General features: G+C 39.9%; 1 protein-coding gene across 1 annotated transcript in view; it reads right to left on the reverse strand.

Annotated features, from left to right (window-relative positions):
- LOC138825785 (lysosomal acid lipase/cholesteryl ester hydrolase-like) overlaps positions 1-19,070 on the reverse strand; it is a 36,037-nt gene extending 16,967 nt beyond the window's left edge. The window contains exons 1-2 of the mRNA XM_070020448.1: positions 18,960-19,070; positions 16,625-16,742 (exon numbers count right to left, since the gene is read on the reverse strand). Coding sequence (XP_069876549.1) covers positions 16,625-16,742; positions 18,960-19,070 — 229 coding nt within the window. The remainder of the gene's footprint in view (positions 1-16,624; positions 16,743-18,959) is intronic.
- Between the last annotated feature and the right edge of the window lie 315 nt (positions 19,071-19,385).

Below are 19,385 nucleotides of genomic sequence, written 5' to 3' on the forward strand. Positions count from 1 at the left end.
GTTTTTATGGGCAAGATGTGACTCCTGAAGGTAGCAGATAGAAGGATCTTGCTTCTTAATCCAACTAGACAGTCTATGTTGCTTAATTGGAGAGTTAAGTCCGTTAATGTTGAGAGATAGGACGGAGCAGTATTTGGGAGTTCCTGCCATTTTATGCACTTTCTTGGGGGCTGCTGCAACTGGGTTCTTCCTATGGTTCTTGTATTCTCAGTTTGGGTGTGGTTTCTTGGCCTTTATTGTGGTCTTGTTGGTTTTCTATTGTAGGACATCCTTAAGAATCTTTTGAAGGGCTGGTTTGGTGGAGATATATTGTTTCAATTTTTCTTTCTATGGACGGTTTTTATTTGACCTTCGGTTATGAAGGAGAGTTTAGCTGGGTACAGTATTCTTGGTTGATAGTTGTTTGTCTTTAGGGCATGGCATACATCATTCTAGGCTCTTCTTGCATTGATTGTCTCTGCTGAGAAATCTGAGGTGATTCTAATTGGTTTCCCTTTATAGGTGATTGATCTTTTTCCTTGACATCTTCAAGGATCTTTTCCTTGGTCTGAATTGATCCTGTATGGATTATAATGTGATGGTGGGATGTCCTATTCTGGTCTGGTCTATTTGGAGTTCTAAAAGCTTCTTGTATCTGAATGGGCCTATCTTTTTGCATGTTTGGGAAGTTCTCTGCTAGGATTCTGTTAAACAAATTTCCTAGCCCATTAACTTCTGTTTCTAGGTGCTCCTCTACACCCATTATCCTCAGATTAGTCCTTCTGAAGGTGTCTTCCAAGTGTTGAATAGATCTATCATATTTCTTGGATTTGTCTTGGATGGTAGTATGTTCTTTCTCTATAATATCTAGGCTGTCTGCAATCCCTGAGATTCGATCTTCTGCATGATCTAACCTGCTGTCTTGTCATTCTACTTTGTTTTTTCTTTCTTTTCCTTCTAATTGGTCAGCTTTGATGGCTTCAGTTTCTTTGTTGGAGCTTCATTTTGGATCTTGTATGAACTTCTTTTCTTCCTTAATTTGGTGTTCGGTGTTTGTTCTGAAATCACTTAGTTGATTGGTTATGGTTTCCTTGGACTCCCATTCCTTCTGTTGCGTTCCATTCAGCATTCCCTTTGTGGTCTCCCTGACTTCCTTCAGCTCTCTGTTAATAGGTTCCATGAATGCCTTTAGTGATCTTTGTGTATTCTCATCCTGCTCTCTCAATTCCTGTAATTCTCTATGCTTAGCTTCCTCACATTCACACAATTCCTGTAGTTCTTTTTGAGTGCTCTCAGCCTGCTCATGCCATTCCTGACTTTCTCTTTGAGTGTTCTCAAGCTCACACAATTCCTGAATCAATTTTTGAGTAGCTTCCTCACGCTCATGATATTCCTGTATTAAACTTTGGTTTGCCTTCTCTCTCTCCCTATCATGCTCATACAGAGTCCTTTGCAGGTTTTCAATCTTTTCATTTACCATGTTTACCAGCAGTGGTTGTATAGCTCTTTGGGAACTCTCCTCTGGATTATTCATTATCTTTTCTGTCCCCTGATTATCATGAGTGGGAGTTGAGATACACGGACTTGCCATTTTTCTTGTGTTTTTCCAGCTTACTCTGCCCATTTGGGATGAAAGTAGCACCAGTTTTGTACTAGAACATTATTTTAAGGCAAGCATCAACCAAAGTCTGTTGTTGCACAGTCAAAAGACTGCGTATACAATCTAGTTCAACAGATATATCTACTCAACACAAAAAACTATATATTAATGGCTACAAACCATAAAGAAGAATTTGGCAAACCAGAAATTATTAGGCTTTGGTAGAAATGTGGGTAAAAATAGGAATAGTGGGATGTCGAAAGACAGAGGGAGAGTTAACTAAGTCATAATCTCAAAGTGGAAAATAGGTTGGACAGAATGAAAGTAGAGAGAGAGAAAAAAGAAGAAAGAGAAAAAAAAAGAGACAAGAGAAAATAGAAAAGCAAAAATTAAAAAGTGCAACGCTTAAAAATTATGCAAATATGAAAACAAAATATTCAGAGAAGAACATGAATAGAATGAGAGAAGGGGAGGGATACAAAGAGAAATGAAAAACTTAAAAATGAAAATGCTTAAAATATTATATAGGCATAAAGAGGTAGTACTGCTTTTAAGGAATTTAAGTCTAAGAGGTTTTGAATTGAGTAATACATTTCTGGCTTAAGTGTGTACACAATCGGGGATAAGGTCTAATAATCAATTATGCGTATATCTAAGAATGAGCAGAACAGCAATAAAGTCACACAAAGAAGAACGAAAGAGAAGAATAGGTGAAAGAATGAGAAAGAAAAAAAGGATCAAAAGTTCAGTAGACCTAACCAAAAAAAAAAATTTTAAGGAAATAAAAAGAAAGAAAAAAGAAAAGAAAAAAGCACACACATACCCCTAAAATAAAAATTATAAGAGGAAAAAAAAGTTACTAGAAAACAATTTTTAACTTAAAGATTAAAAAAAGTTTTAGAAAAAAATTTTTTATAAAAGGTACAAAAAAAAAAGAGAGTTCTTTGATTTTTGGGGGAGGGATGGGAAGATCCTGTATCTCCCTTGTGTCCTTAATCAGTCTCTTGGTGGAGTCTCTGGTCTGCTTGTGGTGTTTGATTTTCCTGTGCCTTGATTGGCTTCTTAAGTCAGTTTGTTTGAGCAGGCAGAAAAATGTTCTGCTTTACCCAGGATTTTGTGATCCTCCTCCCAGGCTAGTTCAATGGGAGGGAGATCTGCTTTGAGTATTACAAAAGAGATGGCTGTTTCCTCTAGTTTGGAGATGCTGTGATGGGGCTAGGTTCTGGGTAGAGTTGAGGCCTTTCAGCAAACAGCAGCTTTTCCCTGAGGGGCTAGCTTGTGAGACACTCCCAGAGCTCAGCCTGGAGCCATTCTCAGGGTTTATCAATCAATTGATTGTCCAGGCTGCTTTAGGGAGGGCCACCCTCTGGCTCTGTTTACCCAGTGAAGAAAGCCACTCCTGGGGCTGGTGGCCCAGGATGGGTGACTTTTCCCTGGGTGGAGCTGAGCCTGGCAGGCCAGGTTACTTTCCTATGACCTGCTAAATGACTCTAGTTTTCTTCCAAGACCAGAGTTGGAGCTAGTTGCTCAGCGGGGCCTTTGTCAGTATCCAAGATGGAGATCTCCGGTAGTGGGGTGTGGGAGGCGTGGCCTTCCCTCTGTTACCTGAGAAGGAGTGGGGATGTCAGCCTTTTACTCACATTGGAGTGTTGGTTCCTGGGTTGTCTCTGCTCTGTGAACTGCAGGATGAAGATGTCTGCTTCTTGTCAGTTCTTGCTGGTGTTGAGTAGAATCCGCTTGCCTGCCCCACCACAGCAGCAGCCACCGCTGCTGGCAAGTGCTCAGGCTGTCTCCTTGCCTGGATTTTCCCTCTCTGGCCTAACTCTCTGTCCTGTGATGGCACACTTGGTGTCATTCTGGTTTAGGACTGTTCACTGGAACTCTAAAACTGCTTTCTATATGAGAGCTTGTTTAGCCTCCAGCTTCTCCTCTGCCATCTTCTGCAATGCATGCTTGCTCTTTCAAAGATAACTAGAGCCAGTAAGTTAAGATTAATGGCTCCTGAGTATGGCTACCTGATGCTCATGCTTGTCTACTCCTACAGGACAGGGACTTACACTATTCCCTTTCCTTTACTCATAATTTCTCTCTCTTTTTTTGGGGGGGAGAGTTTGGTGGTGGGGCTTGAGCTCTGGGCCTGGGTGCTCTCGCTGAGCTCTTCAGCTCAAGCCTAGTGCTCTACCATTTGAGCTAAAGTGCCACTTCCAGGTTTCTGGTGGTTTATTGGAGATAAGAGTCTCACAGACTTTTCTGTCCATGCTGGCTTTGAACTGTGATTCTCAGATCTCAGGCTCCTGAGTAGCTAGGATTACAGGTGTGAGCCACCAGCACCAGGCTTCACTTGTGATTGCTATAGTACATGAAAAACTTAGAAGTTCCATCCTTTTAAATAAAAAACCACCCTAAATTAGATGTCTACCTTTACTTACATTTGCCTTCACCCTTCTGGTCTCTTCTTTCTCTGTGGCATCTTGCAGATGCCAACTAACCAACTGGACTGGTGTTGGCACTAACTAAGTCTTCTCAGATGATCAAGTCATTGTTGTTCCATTGATGGCCCTCATCTCATCCTTGGCTAGAAGATCAAAAAGGGCAATATAAGCCCTTCCTCTCCTGGCAGCATCAAGGGTTGCAAGTGGACTAAGCAGAGGAACAGTAGTCATTACTGCCTCTCAAACTATCAAACTCCTGCAACAGCCTTTCAAACGTCAATAGGTAACATGTTCACCTCCATAACTAGCCTCCAGACACAGAAAAATTCCCTCACAGCCATGCTACTTCAAAACTCTGGTACTTGATTTACTTAGATCAGAAAGAAGTAGAATCAATGTTGTCTTTATGTACATGAGACTGGCACAGTCCTAGGGACAGCAAAGGGGCTCAAAGATACCGCTTCCTGACTTAGACAATTAACAGCCCACTACATGAAACATTATAAATACTTCAGATTGTGAGCAAGGAGTGAATCTCTAGTTTTGGCTGGGAGCCTACCCTTGCAGATTTATTACCTGTGCTGGGGTTGAGCCATATCTTTGTCTACTCTTTTTCTCACCTTTTTTCCTCTTTTTGAACCTAACATGAAGATCAAGCCTGCCCAGACAGAAAAGCCTGAGACTCTTATCTCCAATTAACTAGTAAAAAGGCAGCAGTGGAGATCTGGCTCAGATGGTAGTGAGCCTGCCATCAATTAAAAAGCCTTAGAAAAGAGTGCAAGGCCCTGAGTTAAAGCCGTAGTATTGGCACACACAAATAACACGTACATGGAAACAATCAAATAGAAAAAAATCACACATAAATTCAAACATGTGTCTACACACGTTTTCTAGTCATCTGAGACAGAGAAATGGAAGAAGAAAACACAAGACTCAGAAAGGAAAGAAACGAGCTCAAGCTCCCTTGAGTGTTAAGATCATTCAATAACTAAACAAACACTAATTCGGCACCAACTGAAAGATTAAAAATTAGAGTTACATTTTACAATTGCTAACTGCTGATTTTGCTTTTGTAAACTTGCTCGCCCTAGCACTATCCCCCCCCCTTTCTGGAAGTAAGGAATTGAGTAAAGAGTCTCGGAGCCCAGATGCCGGCCAGGGACAAGGTCTGTGGTCATAAATAAAGAACAAACAAGTAAATTCCCCAAGTGGTCAAATGGGACCCAAGATAAGGACCCAAGATAAGGACCACCTGGCAAGTCCAGCAAACTAGGTCAAATGTTAATCAATCACAAGCCTGTAACTATGTAAACTCCTCTCCAGGGTGACCGCTACCCCTAGACTTGCCCTGAGCCAACTGTTACAAAGAGTGTTATAATTTTCCCGCTTAGTACAAATGATTGCTGGAGTACATAGTGACTTTTAAATGGGCCAATCCCTCGGACACCTGGTGTTATATGCTAATCTTGTGGTTTTTGCCTTTAAGAATGCCTGTAACCGTGGTTCGGGGCTCTCTCCTGTGCCAAGGCAGAGAGACCGTTTGCATAAATGCTGAATAAACTCCTCTTGCTTGTTGCATCTACTGGTTTGGAGTCTTGGTTTCTGGGGTGCCCTCCCGTTGAAGAAAGTATCCCAGGAGTCTGGGGTCTTTCACAACTACATGCCAGCCATCTTTCTAAGCCAGGGAAGAACACTAAATGAATTTTTGAAAATATTCTAATGAAAAACCTTTGCAATATATTAACTTATGTTAATAAAAATAAACACTGGGTTTTTGCAAAGGGGACATAGCAAAGAACAAAAATGGCAGGAACAAAATATCATCCCTATAAAATCACCATTACATTGACCATGAATCAGACAGACCTCTGTTCTTACCATGTTTTGACATGACACCTTGAACAATCCTCAAAATGTCTATCAGCCCTGCAGAGTGAACATGATAATATGTGCTTTACACGGAACAATGATCTGTGAGATTTTTCTCTGAGAAGTTCTGAACCACTTGTGTGAAATGCAGGAAGGATGCAATATACATCAGCTACTAATATTCCTTTGCTATGTGGCCAACCTGAGACTCAGTTTCATAAATAATTGTTCAGAGAAATGAATGAAATCACTGAGCCAAGCATGCTTGGGCATGTCTGTGGTACCATCAATCAGAAGATTAGGGCCAGAAGATCAAGGGTTCAAAGTTAGCCTGGGCTACATAATAAGACCCTCTCAAAAAAAGTTTTTGTAAGGAAAAATATAAACAAAAGGAAGATAGTGCAGTGTGTGAAACACAGTAGATGGCACATCACTCAAACCAAACAAGAACTCACTGTGCCTTCTGCTCATCCTTTATATAGTAAACCAATGGAAATAAGCTAATTGTGAGGTGTTCAAATAATTAAAATACAATCCATTTGGTATAATAAATCTCCATCAACAATGACAGGGACTATGCAAAAATCTAAGACCATAACTTTTTTTTTGAAAAGTATACTTCAAAATTGTAGACTACCCTATACTGTAGCAGTGCAAAATAATACAAGCAATGAGGAATATAAAATACAAAGAAGAAAATTGAAAAAAAGATTTGCTGGAAGGAGATTATAATTGAACTGACAAATTTTAATACTGCTGTGTTTTTATATCTATAGCCCTTCCTTGCTATCCACAGGATATTGGTCCAGGAAACTCAAGGTAGATACCAAAACCCATTGTTGCTCCAATCTTTATTTTAAAAAACATAGTTTTATGTGTATAAAGCTTGTGCACATCTTCCTCATACTTTAAATCCATTCTAATCAACTTATGACTAATGCACTGCAAATGTTCTTCTTTTCTCTTCTTCTTCTTCTTCTTTTTTTGTTGTTGTTGCTGGTAGAGGGAGCTGAACTCTGGGCCTGGATGCTGTCCCTCAGGTCTTCAGCTCAAGGCTAACACTCTACGACTTGAGTCACAGTGCCATTTGTGGCTTTTTATGCTTATGTGTTGCTGAGGAATGGGACCCAGGGCCTCATGCACGCCAGGCAAGCACACTACCACTGAGCCAACTTCCCAGCCCCTAAAAGTTCATATTTTAAATGTTAATTATACTGTATTGTTCAAGAAATACTATTAAGATAAAAGTATCTGTGTCTGTGTATGTGTGTCTGAATAAGTACTAAGGCTTGAGGTCCTGTACTCATTTGGCTTTTTTGCTCACTGCTGGAACTCTACTACTACTTGAGTTATATGTCCAATTCTGCTTTTATTTTTTTAATTGGAATAAGTGTCTTACAATCTTCCCTGGCCAGGCTTGCTACAAACTGTAATCCTCACATCTCCGCTCCTGAGTAGCTAGGTGTAAGCCAAAGGCACTCAACTTACAACTATTTTCAATCTATGGTTGGTTAAATCTACAAATGCAAACTTCACAAATATAGAAAACCAATTATATTTTGGCAATCATTAAATGATTTTTCAAGAGCATTCCTCTGACACAAGATAAGCTTACATGAATGACATGTCCCAGAGCTGGGCAATGCAGGGGTGCAGATTCCCTCATAAATTTAAAAGTGGGAGAGGAAGAATCCAAAGTCAAAAAGACTCCTAGGATTTTCTGACCAAAATATATGCAGCCCTCTGCACTTACAGGACCAACATATGTCCTTCCTCTTGGGACTCAAACACATAGAGCTCCCCTATCATCCAGTAATCCCACTTCTAGGCATTTTCCCAAATGACCACAAACAAGGCCACACTAAAGCTACCAGAACAAATATGTTTATCATAACATTATTCACCATAGCTAAGATATGGAGCCAACCCAGATGCCCCTCAATAGATGAATGGATCAAGAAAAAATAGATGGGGGGGGAGGGTGGAGGGGAATCCATGCTTCCATCAGAAAGAATGATACTGCCCCATCTGTAAGGAAATGGAAAGACTTGGAAAATTTTATATTGAGTGAAGTAAGCGAGAATCAAAGAAAAATAGGTCCCATGGTTTCCCTTATTTGTAAGAAGTAGTATACTTCTAGGATAATCTTAGCAGATGAGCAGAATAGCTTAATAGTTATGTACTTATGATCATATAAGATGATGCTAAACAAAATGAACTCTAAGACATGGACACAAGAGGTCTCCTTTGTTATTGTTTTTAATGTACTATGTGATTGTTTATTTCTTTTGTGTGTTTTTCCCCTATGGTTTATCCCCTGTTGTCACTGTATTTGATTTTGGTACTCTGGGTATTGTGTATATAGGTTTTTCTGAATTAGGGAAAGAAAGGAAAACATCAAAATGGTGAGACAAAGGACAAAGGGGTAACCAAGGCAACAGCAATACTCACAAGACAGTGTTGGAAGTGAATTGTACAGCTTGGGGAAAAGGGGGAAGGGAAATTGGAAGAAAAATGAGGAAACGGGTAACAAGTTCCGCAAGAAATGTACTTATTACCTTACTTGTACAACTGTAACCCCTCTGTACATCGCCTTGACAATAAAAATAAGTAAATGAATAAATAAACAAAAAAGAAATAGGCTGAGCCTGGAGCTCATAAAGGTGAGGCTTTGCCTTTGAATGCTCCTTTTAATGCTACATTAAAGAGGCCAAATTTCCTATGAAAATTACAGGGGCACTGTGGTAGATACAGCATCTATGAACAGGCTTTCTGAGGATTCTCATGCAGCTCCAGAAAGAAGAAAACATAATCATTACAATAAGTTTGTAATTATGAACATCAGGGTGACAATAACCATAGAATCCCATCCCCCTCAGTGTCCTGACAGGAAGGCTAATGGGCCTTCAGCCTGCCAAGTGCAACAACTGTACCTGGTGAGTCTCTCTTTTTAATCAAGTCTCTGAAGAAAGTTTCACTAAAAACTAGAGGGACAGAAGAAAGGTTTTTGCATACAAATGTTCTGTCTGCTTCTACCTATTTCACAGCAAGCCAAACAGCATTCCCCCAAACCAACTCCATGTGGAAATCCCACAAACGTGTGTATAAAACATTCCTGATGCTGGACCTCTGGAATTACTGGTTTTTGACAAGCTCCCACAACTCTTCTGAACAAGCCCTTCCACAGCCATTCTAACCACAGAGGAAGTCTACCCATCTGCTCTTTTGAGCTGGCCCAGAGAAGAATGTGCATGGTTAACACTGAACACATCCCTGAGGTAAATTCTCCCCCCAGGGGCTCCCTCTCAAGGATCAGATGAGGTAATGAGGGGTATAGCATGCTTGAGGCCCTGGCTTCATGCGCCAGCACCACAAAAAATTAAGAAAACTTTTATTCATCCAAAGTAGGAGGCTACTGAAAGATGCTTTACAGTCCAATTCTATTTTGAAAAATCTTCCTTAAAACAAAACAGGCTGAAACACTTTTGTCTTAGTCAGCTTTGTGCTGCAAAAGCAAAAAATAAAATATTAGAAATGAATACATGTATTTTAAAAAGAGAGAGTGATTGATTGCTTCCAGGTAAAGACCTAGGTTGAGGAACCCACATCTCCAGAAGGTCTCCTTATTGCATAACTTATAGTAGAAGGTAGAAGGGACAAACAAGCACATAAGAAAAGGAAAATGGCCAGACTTCTCCTTCATTAGATACCTCCTTCATCCTGGGCATATATCAATGGGCACTGAATTGGCAACACATGAATTTTGTAGGACCCATTCAAACCTCAGCAACTACAAACAAAACCTTGGTAGGAAGCCTCATTCCTGGTGGAATGCCTGGATCTCTCTGTAGTAAACAAGGAGTGGCTTAGCTCCAAAGCAAGAATCCCAGCTCCCTGTACAACAGGAGCTGATCTAAAGAACACACTTTCCAGCCTTTATGGAGGACATCTTGCAATACCCTAGCCTGGAAAAAAAAGGGGGCATTATAAATCTTGGTATCTTCATCTATAAAACAGGAAGGATAGTTCTTCTGTCTCCCAGTGCATGAGTCACTGGATGAGTGGAGCACAGAGCTACAAGAAACTATCAGACAGATGTGCAACCTTTGTCATTGGTTGAACTGATAGATGCACATTCCAGATGCACATTCCACCCTACAAGAAAGGAAATGAACCCAAGAATTAATGGAAAAGTGTTCTGAGTCATGGAGCAAGCAGGAAACATAAATGCTACTCTCCCCACTACTGACAACTGTCAAGGCCATTGTTAGGCAACAGAAAGCAGCATCCTGGCTGGTCTCAGTCACTGCATTGCTCACAGCACCTGATAAGCCTGGCCCAAGGTGCACACATGACAAAAAGTGATGAGTAAATGACACACAGCAGCTCTCCCTCCATTCCAAGCTATCACTTCCTGCAGTTTCAGCTACCAGCAGTCAGCCACAGTCCAAAAAATATTGAACTGAAAATTCCAGAAATAAAGTGATTTATAAGACAAATTATGGCACATCCGCCGCTGCTCCAATGCCGCTGCCGGCGCTGTCTGGGCAACCGCCTTGGCGCAGAGCAAGCCCGGGTCCCCTGCTCTTCCCGCGGATGGTCCCCCGCTCTTCCCGCGGCTGGTCCCCCGCTCTTCCCGCGGCTGGTCCCTCAGCTCTTCCCGCGGCTGGTCCCCCGCTCTTCCCGCGGCTGGTCCCTCAGCTCTTCCCGCGGCTGGTCCCTCAGCTCTTCCCGCGGCGGCGGCGGCGGAGGCGGCAGCAGGGAGCAGCAGCCAGCGGTGGCGGGCTCCACCGAGAGCGGCAGGCGCCCCGGCAGAGGCAGCGCTTCCAGCTCGGCCCCTGGGCTCTGGTGACCTGACATAGAGTCCTGTCGGAGCGGCCGTCCCCGGACTAACCAGGCCTCGCTGCCTCTTCCCGCGCCGCTGCCCTGCCACCCTCCCCGCCCAGCCTCAACCCGCATCCCTCGGGAGCCCCTATTGGCTTTCGCCCCTAATCCTCGGCGGGGTGGCGGCGGCCGGGCCCCCACGGAGTCGGTCGGAGCAGTCTAGACCCCCGGAACATGCCCAACCAGGAGAGGACCTATGACCGCAAGGGCTTCAAGTAGCAGGCAGCCTGACTGTGCTTCCGGAGCGAGCAGCAGGACGCAGTGCTGCTGGTGAGTAGCAGTAGTGAGTAGTGAGTAGCACCCGGTATGAGATAGAAAGAATTTGGAGGCCTTCCCCACCACATGTGATCTCATGGGGAGAGGCTTCTTCACTTTCTTTGGAAAACATCTGAATGAAGCAAACTGAATTTGCCATGCAGGGATTTCAAACAGTTTTGCATGTATTTCAGATGCTTTCAAGTCTTTTAAAACAGAATACTTTAAGAAGCCAAAGCCATGTGGGACTTTTTTTTTAAGATGCCTTAACTGTGCCCCACCTGTTATTTTGGTGGCTGTTTTTCACAGAATCTTTTCAGTTTTGTCATTGACATCAGTCTGTTTTGTCAGATCAATTTGCTTATAGGTATCTTTTCCCCCTAAATGGTTGGCTTCACTACACGACATAAAGAAACATCCATCCCCAAACTTCAGAAGATCACATTCTTAATTCCCAAATTTAAGGCTTGAGATATATCTGTATAGTCCAATAACTGAAAAAGGATTTTTGATTTGCTGTTTTCAGGAATTTACCAGCTCCTTTGGCTGGATGTTCACAACTAGTATTATATCAGTACCAACCTAATAGTATAGCTATTTCCCCTGAACTACAATAGTAGTGTAACATGAAATGGAACTCTAACGTTTTAGGGAAATATTTTTAAGCAAAATGCATGTAGTAAGTATATCCTATCATGAAAACTTACTCATGGAATCCATTTAGCATGGTCAGTTAATTGCCAGTTCTTTATAATTCCTCATTTATACAGTGCATATTTCCCTCAATGTAAATTGTTCTTAAAATGAATTTTCAGTTGTTGTTAGAGTTCTTGATTTTTGCTCTTCTAACTGGAGTGAGGTGATATCTCAATGTTGTTTTGATTTGCATTTCTTTTATGGCTAGGGATGTTGAACATTTCTTCATGTGTCTATTGGCCATCCTTCTTTCTTCTTCAGGGAAGCTTCTCTTTAAGTCATTCGCCCACTTATTTATTGGGCAGTTGTTTCTTTGAGGATTTGTTGTTGGGTGGTTTAATTTTTTGAGTTCCAAGTATATTTTAGATATGAGACCCTTGTCCGTTGTATGGCTAGTAAAGATCGTTTTCTAGTTTAGTGCGACCTCTTCAGTTATATTTCCATGTTTACCAATAATCACACAATTGGGAGTTTAACATTCGATGTCAGTCAGTGATGACGGCATCACAGTGAGTGGCCTTCCAGACGTTCAGTTGTTACAGGCTGAAAAATCAAGGGTCTCTCTCTTCTAGGTTGTCATTAAGTACTCTCTGTCACAGAACTTTTAAGGGTAGTGGAATATCCCAAATTAAGAATTACTTCATCTTACACTTGTCTTATACTCCTTTAAAATCAGGAGTCCCATGTAAATACCTAAGTCCCTGAACTGAATCTCATGCTCTTCTCCAATGGGATCAAAAACAAGGGGAAGGAAAAAGCCTTTGACTAAGATATGGATGAGGAAGAGTGAAAGGCTATTTTTATGTAGACATTGTTAGCCTTTTGTAAATACTATAACTGGCAAGTATGACATAGAAAAGGTATAGCTAAAGCATTTGCCCTGTAAGTTGTTCACCTTTAAATATGATTGCTGCTAAAAATAGTCCTTAAAGGAAAATTGGTGCCATTTTGAAAAGGAGATCTTGTGCCATAAATGCAGCAGAACTAAATATACACATTAGTACACAAACTAGTGCTTTCAAATAAATGAATAAAGTAGAAAAACCTAACCAATAATGTTTCACTCTGAATTATGTAGTGTAATAAACTTGGATCATCCAGGATTTTTGTATTTTTCTTTGTACACAGCTTACATATTCTGGATGTTTGTGTTGTTTTTTTTAAAGGAGACCTTTTAAATCCCACAAATTGATGCTTTCTATCAATTACCAATGGATTTAAGATTTTTCTCTAATCTCAAATTTCTTTAAATTACATGCCTAACAACAGAGAAACTGGATTGCTTTTGTAAATGAGATTGCTTCAACCTGAAATGCTGTCACACATACTTAGGGAGATATTTATCCTGTACATGATATTCTTAGAGATAATAATGCATGAACTTATTTTATAAACTCTCGGGCTGTGTATTGTCCTGTAAAATATGTACAGTATTAATGAACCATCTCTAAAAGTTAGTCTATAAATATTGTATAGTTTTCTTTGGTCAGAAATTTGGACACACAGTGCCACTTGAGTCAGGATTTTCTCTAGTACTATTTAGAAAACCACATCTTTAGTCTATGCAGCTCACAAAGATTTCACAAGAGCTCCAAGGAAAATTCTATTAAAAGCTGATATTCTCAGGCTAAGTAGATGAATCTGTTCAAGATATCAAAGTCTATCTCAGTCCTCCACAGATAGCAGATGAGATCAACAGTTGTGCTTATTTGTGGGTTGGTTGGATGAAACTGGGCAGCTGAATTTCTCAGTTCCATATCCCTCATAAAATAAACAGAAAGGTAAATTGACTTCTGCCCCTTAAGTTCTTGTTGTAAAGAGATGAGATTTTTCAAGCAAGCACAGGCCAGCCAATTTCCTGTTGTACTATTCACTGTATATGGCAGCAAACCAAGGGGAGAAATGTTGTACACACATTCTGAATAATTTTGCATGGTCTCATTTTGAGATGGTCTCATTCTAACTGGTGTAAGTATCTCAACTTTTCTTTTTTACATTTGAAACATCAAATAAAAATTGGAACATGAAAAAAAGACCAATTATGCACCATTCTAAGTGGCATGATGAAACTCTACATACCCATAACATGAATCAGCTCTACTCTGGAATATCCACACTGTATATGCTACCCTCCCACTAATGACTTAGTGGCTGGGGAACTGCAGACCTACTATTGGGTACCATAGGACTTGTGCATATATAACCCCATTCTTCTTCACTATACCAGTGAAGCAAAGGAGTAGCAGTGCTGGCAATGTATACTGTTCCATTTTATTAGTTATTCTGTACATTTTCTTTACTGTGCCTAATTTTAAATTAAACTTTATCATGTCTACATATGGGGGGAGAAGGAAACATGGTGAATGTAGAGTTCAGTACACACAGAGTTTAGCATGCACTGGCAGGGAGGTATGTCTTAGAATCTATCTCCCACAGGGAAAACTGGGAGAAAATTAGGGAGAGGGTAACACTGTTCAACAGGAAATATAATCATTACCTTACTTATGTAACTGTAACCCCTTGCTCATCATCCTTACAATAAAAAGGAATGTATCTCCCACAGAAAAGGAGGAATAAATCAAAGGGAAAAATATTACCTAATCATCTGCACACAGAGATACATATGCAACACACACCATATGCACTCACCAAGGCCCTGTCTGATCATTTGCACTGTAGTCAGGATGGGACATTTTTTCCTTCATTGTTGATGATTAAATCTCCCTTACTGTTGTTTTCATTCCATGTATTTTATTTTTAAGGCAGTCACAACCAGAATTTCCATTTCAGCTAACTAAAATGCATAATATAACCATCATGAGATTCCTTTGTTCAATACTTCTTACATAAGGCTATATTCACAAACTCCAGGAACAATAAATCTTTTGTCAGACTGACCAGATAGATTACCCCATGACCTGTTTATCTCTTTGACTTTGCGTATCTAGCTCTTTGGGCAAATAAAGGTGTTGATTTAGAGTAAAAGTTCAAGAAGCTTTACCAGCCAAATGCCATACTAGATATGTGGCACAAATAGTAGAGCCATGAACAAGTGAGTTGAGCCTGAGCAAGAGAGTGAGAGCACTCAGGCCCTGAGTTCAGCCCCCATAATGCGGGGGGGGGGGAATAAAACAAAACAAAACAAAAACCATAAGCATACTGGGCACTGGTGGCTCACCCCTATAATCCTAGCTATTCAGGAGGCTGTGATCTGAAGATTGCAGTTCAGATCCAGCCCAGGCAAAAAGATCTCCTTACCCTCTTTATTCCAATTAACCACTCATAGGCCAGAATTGGAGCTATGGCTTAAAGTGGTAGAGTGCAAGTCTTAAGCAAAAGAGCTCAGGGATAATGCCCAGGCCCTGAGCTCAAGCCCTAAGACTCACAAAAGAGAAATGTAAGCAATAGGCAATGTAAATGTCCATGTAAGGGAAACCTATAAAAGGAAATCACACAAGCACTAATACAGGTGTCCAGAAAAATGGTAGAAACAAAGGGTGAACAAATATATCAGTGGTACTCATGAGACACTATTTTGAAAATAGTATATATCACTTGTAGGAAGGGGGACAGGAGGGAGAAAATGGAAGAAAAGGAGGGAAGGGGTAACACTTTCATAAAGAACTGCACTAATTACCTGACTTATATAACTGCAATCCCTCTGTACAACCTCCCTTTAAAATAACATTCTTTAAATGTCAGGGGAAAAAGAAAGAGTAATGAGAGACCATGAGAAAGGGATTAACAGAGGGATACAACATGGGTGGCCCAGACAGATCCTAACAGCTGTTTGAAGAGGAGTGTAAAAAATGATTCTGCATAGACATGGATGAAGCATAGTAGTCTGGTGCTTGCATACAGTGTGGAAGACCATAGGTTCAATTATCAGCACTGCAGAGATTTTTAACAGCAAGAGGGGGGAGGAGGGAGAGGAGAAGGAGAGTAGGAAGGAAAGGAGAAGGAAGCGGAAGATTGAAATGGGCATGAGGAAGAGGAGGAGGAGATAGAAGAGAGGAAAGAATGACTTGGTAGTATCCAGTCTAGGTCAAGGGAAGGTAGTGGTGATATTTATAGGAGGTCAGGAGAGAAAGTGGTCTGCATGAGAAAAGAACTTCCATATTCAGTCCAAAAGACTTTATGCATTCTTTTCTTTGATTTGACTTTCCATTAGCTAAAGTAGCAGCACTGACAACATTGGTCTTCAATGACACATAGGACAATGAAGATCCTTTGCTGTGGACAGTGAAAATTAAAAGCTTAATTCTTAGGAAAATCACAATTCCTCCAGAGAACTGAATGATATCACACATTTCATGAAAAATCCCCTTTGAGGTAGGCTCGAACAGGTATTAAATACACATCAAGGTTCTCTGCCAGGGGAATCCTACACAGAAAGAAGATGCTATGGAAGACAGACCCAGTATACACTTCCTCATTTCCCTCACCCCTCCTCCACAAAGAAAGAACATGACCAATAACCTGTAGCACACAGAATAATACATAAATAAATAAATGATAACAAAGAAAAAACTTTGAGGTTATTGTGTTCAATCGATCTTTGTTACAGTCATAGAAGTGGTAAAAGACTCACAGTGGGGAGAACACATAGGGGTCAGTGGCAGCTCTAGGTCTGCACTGGTGTCCCCTAAAGCTTCTTCCAGAACCTGAGAGCATCTCAAGATTCATGCTTTCTTCTATATTCCAGAGCAAGGCACCTTGTGTGATACACACACAAGCCAGGAACCTTGCCTGTTAATTGCTGTGCAGATGAAGGGGAGAGGCCTGAAAGAAGGAGTGCATTCTCACAGCATAGTTAATAAAATTCCCAGCTCCAGCTGTGAGCCATTTGTGTGGAACTTGATGAACCTACTTGAAGAACACTTCTCTCTTACCACAAGAAACACCATACCTTGGTAAGAATGATTCTGCTTCCCATGAGGTATTCTGTGAATGCACAGAATATATCCATCCTTTGTCTCCACGAAATGCTCTTCAGCAGGGTATCCCCAGTAACTTATCATTTGCATCTTTGAAGAATAAAGGCTTCCATTAGAACCTGGCTACCGGACAAAAATAAACACTTCTTTCCTCTCTAAATGTACAAGGTAACACTGCCCTGGTTTTCAAGGTTGTATCCTAAGACAGAAGCCAGAAAAACAAATGAATTCATTTTCAATATAGACTAAAAATAATTACATTATAATGTTCAGATGCACTTAGAGAAAAGTATAGACAGACACATGCACACACACACACACACACACACACACACACACACACACAACCTTAAGATCACAACACCAGGCTATTAATATTTCCCAGACTCTAAGCTGATTCTGAGGTTGAGTTGCTACATCTTCTGGCTTAGAGTCACTGTTTGATGTAATAATCTATTTTTCAGAAATTTTAGACCTAAATGTATTTTCAAAATTTGATTATTTACTTAAGAGCAATGATTTTGAAATGTTTTAATTAATTAAAAAGTCTATTTGCTTATTTAGTTTAACTTATTTTAGATGTTTTCATTATGTGATTAAACATGCTTTCTAGATATTCTTTTTGTTTCTACTGTAAAGATGATGTACAAAAGATTTATATAAATCAGGTAATGAGTACATTTCTTTTTGAACAGTGTCACCTTTTCCCTTATTTTCTTCATTTTCCTTCACAATCCCTCTCTCCCATAGTTGTGTAGTTGATTTCCAACACAGTGTCTAGTGAATATCATTGCTGCATTGCTTCACTCTTTCTCCCACCATTTCTGTGCTACACCTTGCACTCCCCCAAACAGATAAACTTATATACAAAAGTTACAGAAATAAAAATCGATGACAAGAAAAAAATATCAAAAATCTTGTTTCCATTTTTTGGAGTTAAGTTCAACAAATCATGTATATGCTCATACACACATAGATATTGACTTTTTGATCCTTTCTGAAGAATATCTTCTTGTGGTCTCAATGTGTGAATTTTTAGAGTCATGTTTAATTTTTCATGTTCAAGTGTAATTTTTTGTCTTTTACCCTTCATTGTGCTTACCTGTAGATTTATATGCATATTCTAATTATTACAATGAGGGAATCTATACAGCCTCTGTTTGTTTGGGTCTGGCTTACTTTGTCTAATGTAATCTTTTTCCAAGCCTTTCCATTTTCTTACAAATGATGAAATATCACTCTTCTGATGGAAGCATAGAATTTCACTGTGTGCATACACACCACATTTTCTAGCTCCACTATTCCACTGAGGGGCATCTGAGCTGATCACACTTGGGCAAAGTAGCAGGGTATAAAAAGAACACAAAAAACGGTAGCTTTTCTCTGTGCCAACAATGAGAAAATCGAGACTGAAATCAGGAAAGAAACTCCATTTGTAACAACCTCAAAAAGTAAAATAAAATACCTAGGAACTAACCAAGATGTGAAGGACCTCTATTATGAAAACTTAAAAATCTAAAAAAGACATTACAGTAGGCTTGAGGAAAGGGAAAAGCCTCCTGTATTTCTTGAACTGGAAGGATTAACATTGTGAAAATAGCAAAACTGACCAAAGCTATCTACAAATTCAATGTAATACCCATCAAAATCCCACAAGCATTCTTCAATGATATAAAGGAAGCAATCCAAAAATTCACATGGAATAAAGAACTCCCAACATGACAAAAACAAGTACTCTAAAAATGGAGAAATACCAGTACCACACATTAGACTCTATTATGAAGTCATAGTAATAAAAAATACCTTGGTACTGGCACAAGAATAGGTCCAAAGACCAATGAAATAGAAGAAATATACCCGCACACCTACTGCCACTCAATATTTGATAAGGGAACCAAAAATACAGAATGGAAGAAAGACAGCCATTTCAACAAATGGCGTAACAGAATTGTCTAGACATTCTTAATCATGATCTTTCTTCAGTCTATATTATAATCAATGCTTAGTAATAACGCCCTGAAAGAGTTGTGACATACATTCTTATTGTTCTTCAAACAAATTCTGTGAGACCCAAAAGCTAAACTGATTTTTTAAAAATCTATCTTAAGAAGTGCAGTTTTAAAACAATCACTTGTTGTTCATTCCTTACACATGACATAGTCCAGAATCTAAGATTCAGATAAAGTGAAAAATATAATGAGCTTTAAAGAGATCCCAGTTGTAGTTGCATACACCTATATAACTATAATTAAGGAAAAACATTTGTCATTCCTGCATTTTAGAACCACATCAATTAGAAAAACTTACCACAGTCATGTTTGCTTCAGGATTCACAGATGGCACATTCACTCTGCTCCCCTGGGAGTGCAGGACCCCAAGGACCAAACAGACCAAGAACTCCAAGAAGTATATTTTCATCTAAAGAAAGAAATCAATTACTACTTTCCCTGAATTTCTCTATAGCTTACTGATCTCACAAAAAGTTTAGGGAAAGTAGAATTCTATGAAGGAAAGAAATGAAGTAGATGACTCCAAGCATATTCCAAGAAGAAAAAAAAGAGGCAATAGTTTTTTTTTTTTTACTAAGAAATCCCCAATGTGATATTGGGGGACTTGGATAAGGTGAGAGAAAGAAAGAGGCAAAAAATGCCAGAGCTGGTAATTTCTAACCCCTGCCCTTCCATGTGGAACTTAAATATTTTTTGTGTTTTTTCAGACACTATGAGCCCTTGC

Source organism: Dipodomys merriami, unplaced genomic scaffold (genome assembly GCF_024711535.1).
Source record: "Dipodomys merriami isolate MVZ:Mamm:240054 unplaced genomic scaffold, mDipMer1.0.p SCAF_14, whole genome shotgun sequence".
Classification (NCBI taxonomy): Eukaryota; Metazoa; Chordata; class Mammalia; order Rodentia; family Heteromyidae; genus Dipodomys; species Dipodomys merriami.